The 21,000-nt window shown below is 23.7% G+C and overlaps 1 protein-coding gene across 2 annotated transcripts in view; it reads right to left on the bottom strand.

Annotated features, from left to right (window-relative positions):
- Nucleotides 1-3,469: 3,469 nt before the first annotated feature.
- LOC122507046 overlaps nt 3,470-21,000 on the bottom strand; it is a 52,747-nt gene continuing 35,216 nt past the window's right edge. For both annotated transcript variants that reach the window (XM_043619560.1, XM_043619559.1), the window contains 3 exons: nt 8,127-8,298; nt 7,377-7,434; nt 3,470-4,680 (listed from right to left, as the gene is read on the bottom strand). In XM_043619560.1, coding sequence (XP_043475495.1) covers nt 3,991-4,680; nt 7,377-7,434; nt 8,127-8,298 — 920 coding nt within the window. In that variant the 3' untranslated portion in view covers nt 3,470-3,990. The remainder of the gene's footprint in view (nt 4,681-7,376; nt 7,435-8,126; nt 8,299-21,000) is intronic.

The following is a 21,000-nucleotide window of genomic DNA, read 5'->3' as shown; positions in this document are numbered from 1 at the left end:
TTTTTTATATTTATATAATATAATATATATATAATTTATATATATCTAAAATTCCTCATATGTAGTCCCAGGTACCTCTCTGATCAATACAATTTTATATTTACATAAAATCATCATTTCAATTTACTCTTGATATTTTTTCATTTTTCTCCGTTTTTCTTTTCGTTTCGAAAAGTAATTTTTTTTTATATTAATTTTATTATTTCAAGATTTCATCTCCGTTTTATTTGTAACAAAATTAAAAAAAGAAAATCGTAAATCTACTATGAAAAAAACGTAATAATGAAAATAATGAGTATACTTATCCCACAATAAAACGCGAACATTGAAAAATCTTCTACGCATAAATTATTGTTAGACTTTAAAAAAAATTGTTTTTTGGCACTTATACCGTTTTAAAGGTTCAGCCTAAATGCCGTTATTAAGAATTTTAGGAGAGACGGATTTTACCTAGTCTTGAAAATTTTTAATTTTCGTCATTTTTTTCTCTTTTTGATTAGAAGTATAGAAAAGGTTTTTGAACACTTTTAGTTTAGAATTTCTCAGTCTAGTAGATGAAAAAGTTGAATATTATTTGTATTTCACAAGAGGGGGATTTTTGTTTTAATTTCTATTTTTCAAAATTAAGGAATAGTTGTTTGATTTAAATGATGAAAAATTTTTTTTAATGGTGACGAGCGTCAAGAACTAAAATCACAGATAAAAGTAAATTTTCTTTACTATTTTACGAGTCAGTCTCTTCTTTCAAAAGAAAATATTTTTTATTAATGTTAAAAATATTTTAATTAATATTCGGATATAATTTTATCTCGAGTTGTGAATTTTTATATCATAATTTCAAAAATTTGTACTGATTAATAAATTATTAATTATTAGTAATTAATTTATAAGTCCCTAAAGTTGTCCTCGACGCTAAGCATCGAAAAATATTTTTTTTACAACTCCGAAAAGAATACAATTTTTTTTGAAGATTTTAAGTTAAAAATGTATTTTTGGAATTTCTTTATTTCCCTTGGGAAATAAAAGAAGTGAAAATAGTGGACGTTTTTATTTCTAAATACTTCAAATAAAAATTTTTGATGGAGCGTCGACGCTATTTTCAGGGACATATAATTAATTAATAATTAATTTTAAGTCAAATATAAATTTTCCATCAATTATTAAATTTTTTTAATTGAGGTAATTTTATATCTAATTAAAAATGCAAAGGAGAAATTTAATAAAATTTAAAATCATGATTAAACATTTCATAAAAAATAAAATGCAAATTTCAAATTTTAGAAAATTGGTCAAATTTTCAATTGTCTCCAATTATTGCTAATTGAGAAATTATTAATCTAATTAATTGGAGTAATATTTTATCTAATTAAACCGCAATTTAATTCAAACTGAAATTAAAAATTTCATGAAAAATAAAATACAAATTTAAAATTTTAGAAAATTGGTAAAATTTACACTTTTTTTTTGTATAAATCAATTACAAAGTTATTCGAAAGATTAGTTTTGAAATTTTTTAAAAGGAAAATTTTCAGTATTAAATACCTAGTTAATTTAGTCTTTTTTCTATTTGTTCTTTGACATTTTTTTTTTTATTTCTTCGCGAAGAAAAAGGGAATATTATTGTTTAGTTATAGTTATGTTTGTAATGTTCCTAAAGTTTTTAACTTTCAAATGAACGCAAAAATATTTTTAGTACTTCTGTTAATTTGTATTTTTCTATAAAAATAATTATTTGTCAAATTAAAAAGAATTAATTTTCAAGTAAAAAAATGTTGAATCCACATTATTTTTTATTACTATTTTATTTTTTATTATTAATTTATCATTTATTTAATTCAAGTAAATGATTACTCATGATGAAAACTCATGAAAAGTATTTATTTAAATAATTTTTGAGTCAATTAAATGGTAATTGTTTTAAATATTGAAATTATTGATTCAAATAAAATTAATTGATTGAAATAAAATTTATTTAAGTCAGGTAAAAATTTATTTTATAGCAGACAAGTAATTAGTTATTTGTATGAAATAATTATTTTGCAATTTTATTTTTGCAATTTAAAAAAAAATTTACATTTTATTTAAACGATAAAAAAAATTTATTTCTAACAAATAAAAATTTCTTTGATTCAAATAAACGAATACTTGTCTATTATCAGATAAATATATTTACTTGTGTATTAAATTATTTTTATTTAAGTCAATTATCTCGAATTGTTTCAAATAAATATTTATTTATATCAAATACTGAAATTATTATTGATTAAAAAAAAAAAAAATTTGATACAAAAAAAATGTATTTAAATCAAGTAAATGTTTATTTGTTAATATACAAATAATTGATTATTTGAATTAAATAAATTTTTAAGTCTATTCATACTTGTTAAGTATTAAAACATTTCTACAGAAAAAAAATTTGGTTCATTTGAGAGTTTGTAACTTTAGAAAAAAATTATTTATTTAAGGTTTCGTGGTGCAGATGAGTTACTATAGGAACAATTATTTCGGCAACTGTCGTGATAGTATAACAATTACCATATAGCAATGTTCGTCAATTAGGTACAGAGTCAATGAAAGATAAATATTTTTTTTTTACATAACGTCCACAAAACCTTTATTTACAAATTTACAACAAAATTGTGTTTTAAAACACACAGTAAAAAGAAAGTTCGAGTAGTCCGAAATTTAGCACTGCTAATGCAATTTTATTTTTAAAATTAGTCGTGAGTAAAGTTAGCAAATGCCGTAAAAATTCTTTTTATTATTTTTACAATTTCTAAAAAATTCTTTTTACTGTGGTTTTCTCTACTGTCCATTTTTCTTCGTGTTTTGTTTAGGAGTCGAAAAATATTTATAAATTAACTTTGAAATGAATCGAAAATTATTAATTTACATATATAACTTATATAAATTTTCGATGAATAGCTGAAACTGGAAACCCCAATTATCAGCGTCTACTTAATTGAATCGATTATAATTTTTTTTCAACTAAAAATCATTGTCCTGTAAATCGAAAATTAAGAAATTTTGAATCTCAATACTCTCTAAATTGAAATTGGTAAGCAATTTTACTAATTTAAATTTAGAGAGTATTTTGAGGAATATTCTCAAACTCTCTAAATCTGAATTAGTAGAACTACTAAAACTTTTTCAGTTTACCAATTAGTGGTTTACCAATAAACAGTTTTGACTAATTTTAGTTTTACTATAGTAAATAGGAGTTTTTTTTTTTAGTAAAAATTAGTCAAAAGTGTTAGTAATTCAAATTTGTGAACGAATCCGTACTATTTTATCAGTAGCAAAAATTCAGATTTAGAGAGAATGAAATGCTTACGAGAAATGGAAATATTTTTTAATGAAACTACAACTTGCACCCACTTAATTTCTTCAAAAGATGTTGGTTTCCATTTTAACCAAATAAAATAATTTTCATTAAGTGAATGCTTTTTTCAGTTTCATATTTTTTCCGAAACTAATGTACCGCAGTAAATCATGGCGCGAATGTCAAATAAATTCGACTTTCTGTCTCAAATATATTTGAAAATAGTTTTCTGAACGATTTGCCCTAGGTGCCAAATCCGTCTCTCAATGCGCTATTTGCCTTAGGCCTTTCCTAGCATCTCTCTCCCCCTCTCTATATACATATATTTTTTAGAGAACATCATTTTCTCTTTTCGCTCATCTCTTTTATTCTCACACTGAAAAAAAGGGAGTCACAATCTGTTTTAGATTCTCTTGTGAATTTTTCGAAATCTCAAGAGTAATGCTATACCTAAAATTAAAATGAAAATTCTTTTTTTTCAAGTGTGAGAAATGATTATGCCTTGGAATTGAGTATATCAATTTCCCCTCTCACAAAAATTCGGCAGCTGATCAATTCGGAGATCCTCTCGAGAATTTTTGAAAATTTCCCCGAGAGCTTTTGTTTTGTTTTGTTTTCATCTAAATATTTTTTGTTCAGTCTTATCACGTGGTTCGGGCCCTCTCTGGTCACGTCATTTGAGCCGCATTAAAGTCCCTTTTTCTCGGTGCAGGAAAATGTTTTGAATTTGTTATTTGAAATTGTTGAACGTAGGGATTATTTTTTCCAGCTGGCGAGCCAACAACGGAATAATGCGATGGAATTGTGACCATACCGGTTTGTTGGAGATATTGTTCACGATAAAGATTCTGTTGTTGAGTGAGAAAATCGCCATTTAGGGAATTTTGTACATGCGAGTACTGTGCTGCTGCTGATGCTGCTGCTTTGGTGATTTTTGGAATTTTTTGATAATTACTGTCCCTGTAGTCTTGATAGCGTTGATTTATTGGCGACATTCCAGGTGGTGTCATACTTTTTAGACTTTGTGTTGGACTCTGGCTAATTGATTCAAGAACGTGGCGTGGCATATTTGGCGATGCAGTGAGCGTCTCTTGGAGACCGTCGATACGATTTGCTGTCATATAAACAGGAGCACTCTCTGGACGACCACCAATTATATTTCTCATGCCCTCACGATCCTTGGCACTTAGGCTCTGTCTCGGTGTATACAATATGCTCGCGTGATTTTTTATTGTTGAAACACTCCTCATTTCTGTTAGACTCGAGCATGAAATACTGGCAAGCTCCCAGCGACGGAGCAAGCCTGTTATTCGATCCGCTGATGCTGATGCATCGATACTCTCGTCATAATCTGGTCCCTTTAAACAAAACAAAAAAATTATGCATTTTTTGTTAATTTTTTATTTCTTTTAAAAATTGCAAAAGGAGAAAAATATAAAGTAACTTTTATTACTTTCATAGTAAAATCTAAACTGTTAGAAACTTCTGCGCAGTTCTGGTAACTTTTACTACACTTTCGGAGTAAATTTTACTAATTTTTTTACAAATATGTTCTTTGAATGTACACTGCAAAAAAATAAATATTTCTTTCAGTCTCTTTTTGACTAAAACAGTTTACATTAGATATAGCTTTCAGCTTAAAAATAGTTTATTTTTCAATCATTTTGGTTTTAAGATGAAAACGCGGTTTCAGACTTTGTTATTTCTGTGTAGTAAAATTTATTTCGAAGTAGAGTAAAATTTACTCCAAAAATAGTAAAAATTGCCAAAAATGCGCAGGTTCTATGAATGTAGTAAAAGTTAGCTTCTTTGAAAATTAAAAGTTTTGAATAATATTAGTCAAACATTTTAGAAAATATAATTGAATTTAGGAAGAATTGCAGTTTCAATTTTCAAAAAAAAATATTTCAAATTGTTTTACATTGAAAGTATTTCGAAATTTTAAGCAAAAAATGAGAACAATAAGAATTTAAATATTTATTTTACAAAAATGATTTAAATTTGGAAGATTCAATTTGGAAATTCTAAAAAACTTAGGTTTTTGAAAAGTATTAATTAAAATTTTACTTGAATTAAAAAAGATTTTTGAAATTTTTTAAAAATTGAAAAGATTGGAAGTTTTGTAAAATTTTATTAAAATAAATTTTATGTTTTAATGAATTTTATTTGTTTACTTTTAAACTGAAATTCATTTTTAAATTAATTTTTATTAGAAAATTCTACGAGAATTCAATTATTTAAATACAAAAATAAATTATTTATTAAAAAAATAAATTTTTTTAAAAATTGAATTCTCATAAAAAATTTGATTAACAAATTTGTAAATAATTAAATTCTTTTGACGAATTTTAATAAAATTTCTAAGAATAATTAGATTCTTCGAGAAATTCGATAAAAATTGTATTAAAAATAATTGAAATCCTGCGATGAGTTTTATTTATGAAAATAATTAAATGTTTGCGTAGAATTTTATTAAATTTTTTTTAAAATAATTAAATAATTGAATTTTTACAAGAATTATTTACAAATTTTTAAATATAGAGAATATTTAAATATCTAAAATTTTAACTAAAATTTATTTTTTAATCAATTTTTATTTAAAAAATTCTACTAAAATTTAATTATTTAAATTCGAAAATGAACTTTATTGAATAATTGAATGTTTCTTAAAATTGAAGTCCCATAAAGAATTTTATCAACAAATTTTTAAATTATTCAATTCTTTTGATGAGTTTTATTATTTATGAAAATAATTGAATTCCTAAAAGGAATTTTCATATTTATGAAAAATTGAAAATAATTGAATTCCTGTAAAAATTTTATTATTTTTGAAAATAATTGAATTATTAATAAGAAATGAATAAAAAATTGGTAAATAATTGAATTCCTGTGAAATTTTTATTATTTATCAAAATAATTAAATGTTTGCGTAGAATTTTATTTAAATTTTTTTTTAAATATTTGAATTCTTTTGGAAAATTTTATTAAAACAGTAGAAATTGAAAATCATTGAATTGAGGAAAATTTGTGAAAATAATTGAAATATTACCAAAAATTTTATTAAAATTTGTGAAAATAATTAAAATTTTACCAAAAATTTTATTAAAATTTTTGAAAATAATTGAATTTTAGAGAAGAACTTTTTAAAATATTTTTTTTAATATTAAATAATGGTGTTTCTTTGATTATTAAAATAAATTAATAGGTATTCGTCTGACGTGTTTAGCTCTTAGAAGATAAACGCTGTAGACTTTTTAGATTTAGTCAAAATTAGCAAAGAACGGTCAAGTACGACTGGTATGTATATTTGAACATAGTATAGAAAATGGCACGTCTCACAGCGAGAAGTATGTTTTTTTTTCAAATTTAAAATTGAAGAAAAGTCAGGTTTTAAATTGCAAGAATTTTTTGTATGAAAAGAAATTAAATTTTAATAAGAAATTATTAAAAATTAAATTTCTTTTTCTTCAACTTCTTTTATTTTCCTCTTTTTTTAGCATAAGTTCAAAAAAAGAATTCAATTTTTTTCAAAAATAAACATTTTCACAGGATTTCAATTTAAAAATTTTTTTTTTTGAATTCTTTGTCAGATTTAAATTATTTTCAATTTTTTAATGAAATTTATCGATGGAATTTAATTATTTTCAAAAAGTTTTAAAAAATTCAATTATTTAAAAAAATTTGAATAAAATTCTTTACAAGAAATTATTTTTTTTATACAATTTTAAACAAAATGATAGAAAATTGAATTTATTATTAAATTTTTTTTAAATTCGCCGAAAGAATTCAATTATTTTTAAAAATTTTGATAAAATTCTTCATAAAAATTGGATTTTAAGAAATATTCAATTATTGAATAAATTATTTATTTTTGTATTTAAATAATTGAATTCTGGAATAATTTACTAATAAAAATTGATTAAAAAATTAATTTCAAAATTTTTAATTATAAATGAATATTAAAAGCATTAATTAATTCTTATTTTTCCCTTTTTTTAGCATAAGTTCAAAAAAAAAATACTAGAAAATTTTAATTATTGCTTTTCTAACTTACATTTTCAATTTTTTCGTCAAGCATTTTGAAGAAATCCAATTGACTAGAAGATATCTCTCTGTAAATAAAAATATTGCAAATTATAATAAAGATTTAGCGATAAAAAATAATATCAATAGCGTAAATAAAATTTTCTAATTTCGAAAAAATATTTTTGTTAAAAAAAAAGTTGATTATTTGTTTATTGTATTATTAAGAAATAATAAATTAGGTATCAGATAATATTTTTAATATTAAAATAATAATAATTATTATTTTTTGATTATTTATCTATAGATAAATAATTAAAGAATAAATAATTTTAAAATTAAATTTCAATAAATTCTCGGTCTTTATAGAGAGAACTAGATTTTTAAGAGGTTTCTTAATTAAAAAAAAAAAAAGAAATAATAAGAAGAGAATTTAATTAGTGACTTTAAATAGTGAGGTAATTATACAGTCGGAAATGTAATGAGTTTCATTATTAGTAGTTGGCACTTTGGTGCATTTAAAAAAAAGGCTTGAAATTTAATAGGTTCACAAAAAAGAAAAAAATGAAAGCTCTCGTAAAGAATGAATATGACAATGCAAGAAGAAAATATTGATTATTTAGGAAGGAAAATTTTTTTTTTCTATTTGAATAGTTTTTTTTCGAACAGTTTTTTTTTAGAAATATTTTTCGAATACGTTAATTTTTAATAGCTTTTGCTCAATGCATTTTTTCTTCATTAATTACCTTTAACTAATGGCTGTGTAAGTAAGTGAACTTACGCTTGTTGTAGCAAAGGGCCACTTCCAGGTCCTCCTGATTTCTTCTTTGCCTGCGACTTTATGTCAATGGAACCATTATGATCTTCATTTCGATTAACCTCGGCCCCATTATTGTTCGTCTTGTTACCCTTGACGCTGCCATTTCCGTTTTTGTGTTCAATTGATGCAGAACCTGTGAAAAAACACACAAACAAACAAACAATCATTAATCATTGTCCAAAAAAAGGAGAGAAAAATATTTTTGATTTTTGTGATTTCAATGTAGTGCATGTATTGTCGGAAGAAAGAAAATTGGGTTTAATTTGATTAAAATTATACACTGGGAGAGAAATGATTTATTGTTACTATTTATTTGTTAAAAAGGTCGCTGGAAATTTTTAACAGTTGTTGGTTTTTTTTCACCTTATACAACCATTCAGCTACTGATTTTACAAATTATTTACACTTCCACTGTATTCGTAAAAGAAATTAAAAACCTTTTTATATACTCGAATCAACAATTAATTTTTAGAAGAAAAAGTGCCTTGTTTCTTTTGTTGAAATCATTAGTTTGCAGTTGTAAATTTTTCTGCTTTTTGAACCTTTTGTAAATTTTGTCACTAAGTTTCTTTGATCATTTTTACCTTTTGTATTTATTTACGCAAAAAATTAAAGAGAAGTTGGGGCAAAAGCGCAGGCAAAAGCAGTCAGAAGTTTGTATAATGTTACTACATTTTTTATTCGTGTAAACAAAACTAATCTTGTCACAGAATCCCGTAAGTACAAACGCGTGACTAGAAAACAAAAGCATTAGAAAAAGAAAAAGAAGATGCTCGAGCCAAAAGCATTGTAATGTAATTCAAAAAAAGATGCTCGAGTTTGTTTTACAAAAGCTTAAAATATATATATATGTATATATAAATTCCCTACTCGAAATGTAGATGTAGAACGAGAAGAGAATAGAAAGTATTGAAGATTATGAGGATGTCGTATAGAGTAAAAGGTTGAATACGTGAGGTGCCACAACGAACGATTAATATATATGGATCTTAATAATACAGTATTTCAGATCAAGAAAATAAATCTTTCATAAGCGTTTCTTTTTTTTCTTTAAATCAATTTTCTTAAAAAAAAAAATAAATAAAGGGATGAAAATTCTTTAGATATTGTGTAACTTGAACACCTAATTTCTCACAGTGCAGTCTCTTAGCAGTTTCATGAAAGAGCGATTTTCTAATCGTATAAGAGTGTAAAACTCAGTAACGAGGGCAATACCTTCTCTCTCTATCGCTGAACTTTTTTTCTCACTCTCTTGATGATAGGCTTTAATGCAGTGAAAAAGAAGATCAAGGGCCAAAGATAAAGAGCACTTTTGAATTTTAAAGCTCTTTCATTTTTTATGATGTTCGCAATTTAATGAGATATTATTAAACTCGAGGAAAACTAATTTACCCATCTGTCTCGTTAAAATATACTTTCTTCATGATATACAATTAAAGCCGCAGCAGTACATTATAAAATACCAGTTTAAATACCAAATATCTTGCTTTATAACTCTTGGTTTCCATTTATTTGACGAAAAAGGTAAAAACTTTCGCTTTATAGTATGTGTGTTCTAGATTTCTCCCGCAGCTCTCATCATTATTTTGCCTCTGCTTTTATTTTTGTAATCGAAAACGATTGACATAACAATGATGTGAATTTTTTATTTTATACTCTTCCGCTTGCATAATATTGTTTATTAGGCGCACTGAGAACAAATTTCATTATCAAATAATTGTTCTCAAATATTTTTCATTGTAAATAAATGTTTGTTTTGTTAGTAGGAAATTAATGGTAGTAATTAAAATTTATTCATTAAACTTCATTAATTAAAAGTAGGTAATTATACTTAATTAATTATAATTACGAAATTAATCTATATAATAAAATTGTTTTAGTAAAATTTACTACTACAATTCTATATTAGAAAATATTACTTCATATTTTAGTAAAATTTACTTTCGCTTTTGTAGCAATTACTTCTGCATCAGTAAAATTTACTTTCGTTTTAGTAAAATTTACTTCCGCTTTAGTAAATTTTCTTTTGTTTTAGTAAAATTTATTTCCACATTAGTAAATTTTCTTTTGTTTTAGTAAAATTTACTTTAGCATTAGTAAAAATTACTTTCACTTTAGTGAAAATTACTTCAGAATTACTTTTCTAGAAGTAAATTTTAGTAAAAATGTTTTACTCCGAAATTAAAGTAAAAATTTATTTTTGTACTAATTTTTTACTTTTCTAGAAGTAAATTTTAGTAAAAAAAGGGGGGGGGGGGAATTTACTCCAAAATTAAAGTAAAAATGCATAAATAAATAAAATGAATAAAACTGCAGAAATACTTGTAAATTTCAAAAAATTTAATAACATTCATGTCAAAATTTCAATTATTTTCAAAAATTTTCCTCATTTCAATTATTTTTAATATCTACTATTTTAATATAATTTTCCAAAATAATTAAATTATTTCAACAAAATTTTAATAAAAGTTTCACAGAAATTCAATTACTTAACAATTTTTTATAAATTTCTTCGTACCAATTCAATTATTTTTAATTTTTTAATAAAGTTTCTCGAAATAATTCAAATGTATTCAGAGAATTGAAAAAAAAATTCAAAATAGTCCTGAGAAATTCAATTATTTCGAAAAATTTATATAAAATTCCTTTAAAAATTCTATCATTTAAAAAAATGTTGAGAAAATTCTTAATAAGATTTAGGAAAATTGCAATTTTAATAAAAATTTCCTATAAAATTCTATTATTTTTATTACAATATTCTTCTTAGGAATTCAATTCTTTTAAAAAATTGAAAGAAAGTTCTTCGCAAGAAATCAATTATTTTCATAAATAATAAAAATTTTCTCGAGAATTCAATTATTTAAAAAAATTTTGATAAAATGCTTTATGTAAATTTGAAAAATTATAATAAAATCGATCATAGAATGCAATTTATTATTTTCGTCAAATATAACATTCTTCCTAGGAATACAATTATTGTCAAAAATGTTTGTAAAAATCTTCGAAACAATTCAATTATTTTCGTAAATAATAAAATTCTTCGAAACAAATCAATTATTTAAGAAATTGTACTAAAATTTTCCCCAATAATTCAATTATTTTCGAAAATAAACATTTTTAAAGGAATTTACTTATTTAAAAAGAAATTTAATAAAATTCTTCGTCAGATTTCGATTATTTTCAATTTTTTAATGAAATTTCTCGATTGAATTTAATTATTTTCAAAAAAGTTTTAAAAGATTCTGAGAAATTCAATTATTTTAAAAATTTGAATAAGATTCTTCACAAAAAATTATAATTAATTTCATAAAAAATAATATTTTTCTCCGGAATTCAATTATTTTCGGAAATAAAATTCTTTATAGGAATTCAATTGTTTAAAAATTTTTTTAATAAATTTCGTTGCAAGAATTCAATTATTTTCTCATATTAAATTTATTATAAAACATGAAGAAATATTCTTATAAGTTATTGAATTTGAAAATCTTAATTTCTATGGAAAAATAATAATGATTAAATATTTATTTAAAAAAGAAGTTGTGGATGTTTTGGAATAATTTTACTTTTGAAGAAATTTGTAAATAAATGTAGTAGAACATTTTATTGAGTATCTAATAATTTTTGGAGTGAATAAGAATATTCTTCAGGTTCAGGGAAAAAGTCAAAATCAGTCAGAAAAAAGTCAGGGAAAAACAGAATTAAATTTTTGTGGCAACCCTGTTATAGTAAAAATGCAGAAATAAATAAAACTCCAAAAATAGTTGGAAAATTTCTAATATTTTGAGTTTTACTATGAAAGTATAGTAATAGTTACTGTATTATTCTTTTTTATAAACAAAAAAATTTATAGAATAAAATTTATTTGCTTTTCTAATTAATATTTATTTGAAGATTGATAAATAGTTGAAATGATAAATTAATAGTCTCGAGTAATTATAGTGATTTAAATCAAATAAATGAGTTCTTCAGTGCAATATAATATAGTGAAAATTAATCGATTAATTTTCAAATCGAATCGAAATAATATATAATCATAGAGTGAATTAAGTGGCGCTTGTGTTGTGTAACATCTATTTTTAAAATTTCCTTGGAATGATGATGAGAATAATAATACATTCAAGCGGATACTATACATATTATTATGAATAGAAGTTGGCAAACTTTAGTTTCTCTATCTGTTTATTGGCACGCGCAAAAACAACTAAGGAGAATGAACTTTTAATATACAGTAAAAAGTAGTTTCCTTTTTTCTAAATAATTACTCGATACAGAAAAACTATAATTACCAACGAAGATTGAATTAAAATAATTATTTTTTCTTGTACTAATTCTTGTATATGTTACCGGCAAAGTATGAAATCCAGGCATTTTATAAAATGCCTAGGCAGTATATAAAAAGCCTGTCCATTTCAGGCAATGTATATAATTAAATTATTTTTTCATATATTGCCTAGGCATTTTATAAAATTCCTAGGTATTTTATAAAATGCCCATCGAGCATAAGGTAAAGTATATAATAGTCTCAGCAGCTTGAAACGTCTACCTTTTTCTATAAACACTTTCCACGATTTTTCTATTACAAATAGAAAATAATAAGTATATAACAATAAGTATTTTAGCTATGTTTACATAGCTGCATGTTAGCAGTGAGTAATTTTATACAATGAAGTTCAATATTTCTAACTCTTAAGAATAATACTTAATTAACAGAAAATACAAATTTTGTCAGTCAATTCTCACATTTTGAGGTAATCAGTCGCAGAAACATAAATTTGAACTTAAAATGAGTGCAGAAATAGGAAATGTTTCAGTGACAAGGGATAGATTTTTTCCGAATTTTCTAAAATTAAAAATGCAATGGCAAAAAACAGTATATTTTTATCAGACGAACGGTATAAGCAGTTGATAAGTGATGTTAATAATGTTAAAGCTACCGAGAAAAAGGAACAGGCCAAGGTTTTGTAAAATGTTCTTGTAAAAAACTGTCAAAGCAACAAATATTTATGCATAAAAATAAGGTCCAGTGTCAGTCGAAATGTCATTCAAGTATGCCGTGTTGTAACAAATAAATTACAAAAGAAAGTTAATATTTTTATAACAGAAAAATGTATATTATTTGAAATAAAACTAAATTTTATACTTTGCCTAAAGTCTAGTGGGCATTTTATATAATGCCTAGGCAATGTATAGAAAATCTTTTTTTTATACACATTGCCTGAGACAGACAGGCATTTTATATACTGCCTAGGTATTTTATAAAATGCCTGATTACATACTTTGCCGGTAACATATACATACATTAAATGTTTTCTGGACGAAAGATTTTTAGGATTTAGAATTGACCTTATCATTCTAAATTCTAAAATGATTAGAATAGTTGCGGAATATTATTGAATATAATAATACAGATCTATATTTATTGGAATGCGAATAAAAAAAACATAAACATTATATAATAGTTGATGCCTCATTCATTATTGGCTCTGAAGGCAAAAGAAGGGAAATGAACTCAAATTACATAAATAAACTTGAAATATATATTCTCTAAAATCGTGAGGTGGATTTGTTGATCATATATAGGTATAAAAGTCGTTCAATAAAATATAGAGGTCTTGATATATTATCAACAGGTACTAAAAAAACACTACAGTGATATAATATGTATGTATAGGTATTGAAAAGCAATAATACGAATCGAATGCGGCAATTACAATTATTCTTATACTAATAAATATATAGGCAGAACAAAATCAAATCGATTTAGAAACTCATTTCATTTTCCATTTGTGCAAAAGCTACTCGACCTGGAAAAGTAGACTTGATGCAATTCGGAAATTGTGTTGAGTGCTCAATAACTACAATGCCTTGACAACAATAATGCGTAAACAATGAATAAATTCGAATAAGATTAACTCATCGTGCAATGGGGAAATTAATTGACAATATTTGTTTATCAATATGAAAAAAGTATGAAGAAAGTTTTGCTATTTAAAAAGTTAAATAGTCTTAAACTTTCAGGGAATTTCTGGTCAATTTTTGGTTTGCAATTTGTATACTAGTTCTGGTGTTTTTTTTAGTACTTTTTACATTGAACGTTATTCTTTCGCATTGGTTAAATTTACTTTCGATATAGTTGTAATTTCTTTCACATGAGTAAAATTTACTTCCGCATTAGTAAAATTCACTTTCGTATTAGTAAAATTTACTTTAGTAAAAATATTAGTAAAATTTACTTAAAAAAAAAAAATGTCCTCTTTTGTAATTTAGATATTCTATTTTCTTTATCAATACAGAATTCTTTAGAGGTCAGGGTTTTCGAAGGTATATCGACATTATAAGATTCAATTACTTTTCTTGGGGATTTTAAGTGAAAAACCCGATAGATGGGATTGCAGTTTTTCTGAGAAAGTTAAAATTGATTAGATTACAACAATCAGATATAAGAGCGAGTATATATATAATTTTTCTATAAAGAGACTTGAAATGCTATCATTGATTGAAAGTACATTAAAAAGAATGTTCAATTGAATTATTCAATTGAAAATATGAATAAATTTTCCTCTCTATAAAAGTTAAATGCTATTCGTCACTTTATTTATTTAAAAAAATTGTTTCGATTTTTTAACAAATTTAAAAAATATTTTTTTTTAGTTTCAACTAATGAATAATAAATTTGTTAATCAGTTAATTAAATTAACCTGCTTTCAGGCAAAAATCGCAAAAAATATTTTATCTGGAGTACAAATTTTATTATATTAGCGAAATTTTTAGTTGTTTCAGTTAAGCGACTTTCGTTATTTTAGAGAAATTTATCGCTGTTCTAGGTGAAATATATTTTTTCCGTGTGTTGCATTTATTATTGTTTGAATAAATTATTTTTTCAAAGTATAAAATTATAAATAATTGATTTCGAATAATTTAAAAATGTTTAAAAGTGCAAAAATAGGAAAATAAAGAAAATTCATGAATTTGGAGTAAATTTAAACTCGTGTGTAATTAATAGTTCTCGTGTACAAGTTGGTAAACAAACTTGTGCAATCCTCACGAAAACATATCCAATATTCAAATGGATTTCTATTTACGTGTAAATATTAAATAATTTCCTTGTTGAATAGATGAAAAGGAGGAAAATATTTTTTCGATAAAATTTGGTTATTTTTAAATATATTTAATTTAATTCAATATTTGATTTATGTAATTTATCACTTGAACAGAAAAATCAAGGTTTTACATTCACTTTTTTTAAAACTGCGTTTTTATTTTGATAGAACAGTATTTTCGATTTATTCGTTAAATTTGATGAATTTTCGTTTAAAAATATAAAAAATAGATAAAATATTTTTTTGGTTATAAGGCCTTTATATACGGAATATTACATAGTGAAAATGAAAATGCGTCATTGAAGCGTGTGTGTATCTATTTTTAAGAAAATTGAAGGGAACCGTGCCATAAGTTAAAATCGTATGAATATTTCTGACGATGTATGAAATGTACATATATGTGTATATATCTGGGAACAAATTATCGTTTAACTCTGTTACCTATACGTGTAAACACGTGCAATCTAATTACAAGTCCTGATCATATCCTCGTGAGAGTTCTGTTTATACGTTTAGACACTCTTCATGGTCATCTCAAGCGTCAGTTCACTGATTGATCATATTGAACTTTGCTTTAATGCGCAGGTTATTTTCAATTTTCAGATCTGACGTTTTTAGTTTTTAGTTTTTATTCTTTTATAATGTTTGTTCGTATTTTATTAATTTTATATATTTTTTCATTTTTTTTCATTTTTTTTTTTATAAGGGTTGCTACAGGTCCGGAAAAAATCAGGGAAAATAGAATTAGTCAGGAAAAGTCAGGGAATTTTATTAAAAGTACTGGAAAAAATTTAATTTTTAGAATACATAAGATTTCATAAGATTTCTATTTCTGGCAATAATTTCTTTTTAAATAACATAACTCTTGAAGAACTATCATGAAATTATGACTTATAAATTATTCAATGAATAATTTTATTAAAATATTTCAAAATTAATTGAATTTCAGAAGTGTTGCGTTTACAGTTTTTATAAATGGATGAACTTCAAAAGGTTTTAATTAAAAATTTTAGAAAATTTCAATTTTCAATGAGTTTAATTAGAAATTTTAGATTTTATAAGAATTTTAGTTAAAACACTATAAGTAAACATTTAATTATTTTCATAATAAAAATTTCACAGGAATTCAATTATTTACAAATCTTCTATATTAATAATTGTTGTATTTCGGTAATCTGTTCGCAGTTTGAAGTTAGTTGCTGTTTGCTTTTTTGTTTCCTAACTTTTAAAATAATTTTTCTTTTTAAATGTTTTAAATTTTAAAATTAATGTATTGAAAATCATTGAATGATTGGAAAGAATTTTGTCAAAAACTTTGAGAATAATTGAATTCCTTCGACGAATTTTATTTATGAAAATAATTGAATTCTTTCGAGAAAATGGTAATTAAAATTGTATTGAAAATAATTAAATTCTTCGCATGATTTTTATTAAAATTCTTTAAAATAATTGAATTGTTTTAAAAATTTTTTTACAATATTTTTGCAAAATAATGATTTTTTAAAATACTTTTTACTGAAAATTTTGAAAATAAATGAATTTTAGGAAGAATAATATTTCTTTAAAGTTCTTAAAATAATCGTGTTTATTATTAATTGTAATTAACGATTTTCCTATTGGATTATATTAAAATTATTCATAGAAAATTTAATTCTTTTAAACAATTTTATGAGATTTTTTGTAAATAATTACCTTTGTTTTGAAAGAAAAATTAAATTTCGTAAAAATAATGCAATTTTTTAAAGTAATTTTAATTGAAAATTTTGAAAATAATTGGAATTTACAAAGAATTTTATTAAAAACTTTTGAGAACAATTCAATTATTTAGAAAAATTTTATTACAATTTTTAAGAATAATTGAACCAGTTAGAGAAATTTTATTAAAATGATCTTGAATACAAATTAATTTTCCCCTAGAAATTCAATTAAAATTAATTTAATTGAAAACAATTTAATTTCTCCGAAGAATTTTATTTTTTACAAAAATAATTGAATTCTTGCCAAAAATTTTACAATTTATAAAAGTAATTGAATTGATACGAAGAATTTTTATCAGAATTGTTGAAAATAATTGAATTTTTATTAAAACTCTTGAAAATAATTGAATTTGAATAATATTTTTAAAAGTAATTGTATTTTTTCGAGAAATTTTATTAAAATAATTATTAATTTTTGTTTAATTTAGTAAAATTTACTTTCTGCTCTTTAAATCGTTCATAATTTTACTATATTAATTAGTGAAATTGCACTATTAAAAAATAGTAGTAACTTAGTAGTTTTTAATTACTAGTGCGGAAAATAAGTATTTTCTAGTTTTAAGGTAAAATTACTTAAGAATATAGCAATTTTTACTAATTGAAATTAGAGATAACGACTTTTCACTAACTCAGAATTCAGATTTATAGAGAGCTCTGCAATTTATACTTCATTCGTTGTTTCCGCACCGAAAATGATTATATTTAATTTTCTCTTGCAAATTTCGACTACACTTTTATCTTTCGCAGCTTAGATTCTTATCTTCACTGTTTTTTTTAGCTTTTTCACAGTGCAGTGTTTCCTTATCATTTCATATCGAATCTTTCTTCGTACAATGTTTGATAAAAAATTAAAAATTCTTAATTTTTTGATAATTGGAATATTTTTGTCATTTTAGATTTTTCTTCTTTTCTTTTCGAAATCCTTTAAGATTATGTTCTTTTTTTTATTATTTGGAAAAGAATGTTTGTCGTCTTTTTTCTTATCCTCTTTGTTCTTTTGATCTTTCTTGGTGGATGAAATTTCAGTGTGAAATTCCTGACATTTTCTCGAACGAAGCTATATATACATTATCGTGTTGTTAAGTTCCAGGGGGCGTGAAAGGAGAAAATTTTCAAGCACATCTATAGATATTCTCTGCGAAATTAGTAAATATTGTTTCAGGCATATCTCATTTTGTTGCGCTTTACTTACAGTTTCTTCTTAAAAAGTTAGAGGGGAAAAGATATTTCTTCATCTAATGTTGACAACTTTATTTTGAATGATATGAGAAAAGGAGCAATTTTTTATTAGGAAAACGAACAATTTCTTAGGTGCGTTTGTTTTCAATTGAATCTTCTATTGTTGTATTAAAGTTTATAATTGCAGGCCTCACGTGACTGTGATTAAGCTACTTTTTTAGAATTAATTATCGAGTACGAATCCTGAGATTCAAGTATAAATAATTGTTTGATAATAGACAAGTAATCGGTTATTTGAATCAAATAAATTCTTTTTTCCAGTGCAGTTTATACCATTTTATTGAATACTATGTTTTATATTGTAGGTGACATTTGTTTATTGTTGTAGAACGTTCTCTTTTTAATGATTCAGAGAATATTATTTTTCATCAACCTTGACAATTAAAGAGATTGCAATAAACTGGACATTGTTTATAGATTAGGCTTACTGTTAACCTTGACCAATTTTGTCCATTTTTAGAATATTATTAACGTTCAGAATCGATTATATACCCTTGGGTCTTTAGATTCTAAATAATATTAGAAATTATTCTTTTTTTATCAAATCTATAGGAGAAAAATTTATAATTATCTAATTTGAGACAGATGAGATTTTTATGCTAGAAATTCCTTTCGTTTAGAGATTTTTGTTTCTTATTTTATTTATTTTGTTTTCTTTAATATCCTCTTTTCTTGTTCTTGTTTAGAATGACATAAAATATATTTTATTCTCTGACAATTGAAAGGAAGTTTACAAGAAAATAATGTAAATGCTTTTGACATTCTTTATTTGAAAATAAATAGAAATATTTTTTATTTTTATGTTTATATTTTCTCTCAAAATCTGAATATTGTAGTGAAAAGTCGTCTGCACTAATTTAAATTGTAGTAATTATTTGCCCTAATTTTTAGTGAAAATATTACTTAATTTTACTACTTAATTTACTAGTAGTTTGAAAATATTTTACTCAAATTTTAGTAGAAAATTAAATTATTGAAAAGTAGTAAAGAAATTTTTACTAATTTAAATTAGCGGACGTATTTTTACTATAATTCAGATTTAGAGTGTATATTTATAGTTGTATTTAAATTATTTATGTTTAATAAATAAATAATGAGTAAAATATTATTAAACTTGTACTGAAACTACTGTTTATGCGCATGGATCCGTTTATAAAGTATCCACCTTATTTTTAATATATATATATATGAGAATTTTTTTTTCTTTCTCTCTCTCATCATGCACCATCGGAGAGATTTTAATAGAAGTGCAGAAATACAATTTTCAAAATCGTTTCAAAGTTGAAAACTGGAAGTTTCATAAAGTTCAGCATCATGATAAAGTCGTGAGTTTTCCTTTGATTAATCATATTTCATAGGTAATTGACTCTGTAAAATCCTCCATATATAAATGATGTCTGATATTACACGCGGAAATAGTTGAATTTTTAATGGAAAAATAATGTCACTTTCAAAAAGAATTTTTTCTCTCTATAAATATGAGTTCCCTCTCTTTCATATTCTAAATATGAACTCCCTCTTGTGCGAATTTTTCACTACGCAAACAAATTTTCAATTAAAAAATGTTTTTTCGTTTTTCATTTTAATCAACAAAATTGTTAAGAATCTCAAAAAAATTATTTTTACAATTGCACTGAAACAAAATTCACCTGGAACAATGATAAGTTTCTCTAAAATAACGAAAGTCTTAAATCAATCCTAAAACACGTGTTTTGAAGAAAAAAAAATGAAATGAATGCACTGCTTTTATCGCGCATCAAAATACATGCGACTCATTTTATATAATAATAAAACGCGTAAGCAATACGAAAATAGAAGAAGTGTACTTGTATGTAAACGCGCACAATTATACGGTAATGACGGAAATAGAAGCAAATGCAAGATTATCGCGTTAAGTCCAGTGAACGTCTACGGAGAAAATAGCCGCGCGGTGAATAATAATTTAATAACGCGGTGGTGTGTAGTCGCACTTTTTTTTTTCTTTACAAATTTAAAGGATTAAAAATTAGGGCAAAGTCTTTTCTTTTCTTTTTTTTTTTTATCGGAAAGTTTATTCAACAAATTTTTATGAGCGCACACACGCGCGCAATTTTTTTTTTCATAGGTATCTTAAAGTATATTTATACTTTATAATTGGTTCTTCTCTCTTTCTCACGTTTATACTCTTTTTCAGTCTTTTGATCTCATTTTCTCTCTAGATCGTTCGTGTTGAGAATGCATTTTTAGAGTTTTTCTGGGTTATACAACCATTTTAGAAGTTTAGCAATTTTTTTTTCTGTTTAAATGTTCATGAATAATTATAAAGTTTTGATTTGGGATGAGTGAAAAAATACTTTTTTGTTTTTTTTTCTATTTCTGTTTCTAGTTCTGTTACATTTATTTACAAATTTCTTTCAAATTTTTCGAAAACATCAATAATTTCTTTTTTAAATAAATATTTAATTATAATTATTTTTCCATAGGAATTAAGATTTTTAAAACATGAAAATTCAAACCTTTTTGAAATTCAAACAACAAAAATTGTTATAAAACATGAAGAAATCGATCACTCCGAGTCTTCGACTCGGAGCAATCGATGTCTTCATGTTTTATAATAATTAAAGATGACCGAGTGATAAAATCATTATTTTATATTACGTGACTTCAAAAAAAAATTTTTTTAATTATTTTTTATGAAAATAATTGAATTATTGAGAAGAAATTTATAAAAAATTAGTAAGTATTTGAATTCTTGTAAAA

The sequence above is a fragment of the Leptopilina heterotoma genome, unplaced genomic scaffold, assembly GCF_015476425.1.
Source record: "Leptopilina heterotoma isolate Lh14 unplaced genomic scaffold, ASM1547642v1 Lhet_44, whole genome shotgun sequence".
NCBI classification, from domain to species: Eukaryota; Metazoa; Arthropoda; class Insecta; order Hymenoptera; family Figitidae; genus Leptopilina; species Leptopilina heterotoma.
Note: the sequence above shows the minus strand (reverse complement) of the source record. Positions and strands in the feature narration are given on the sequence as shown.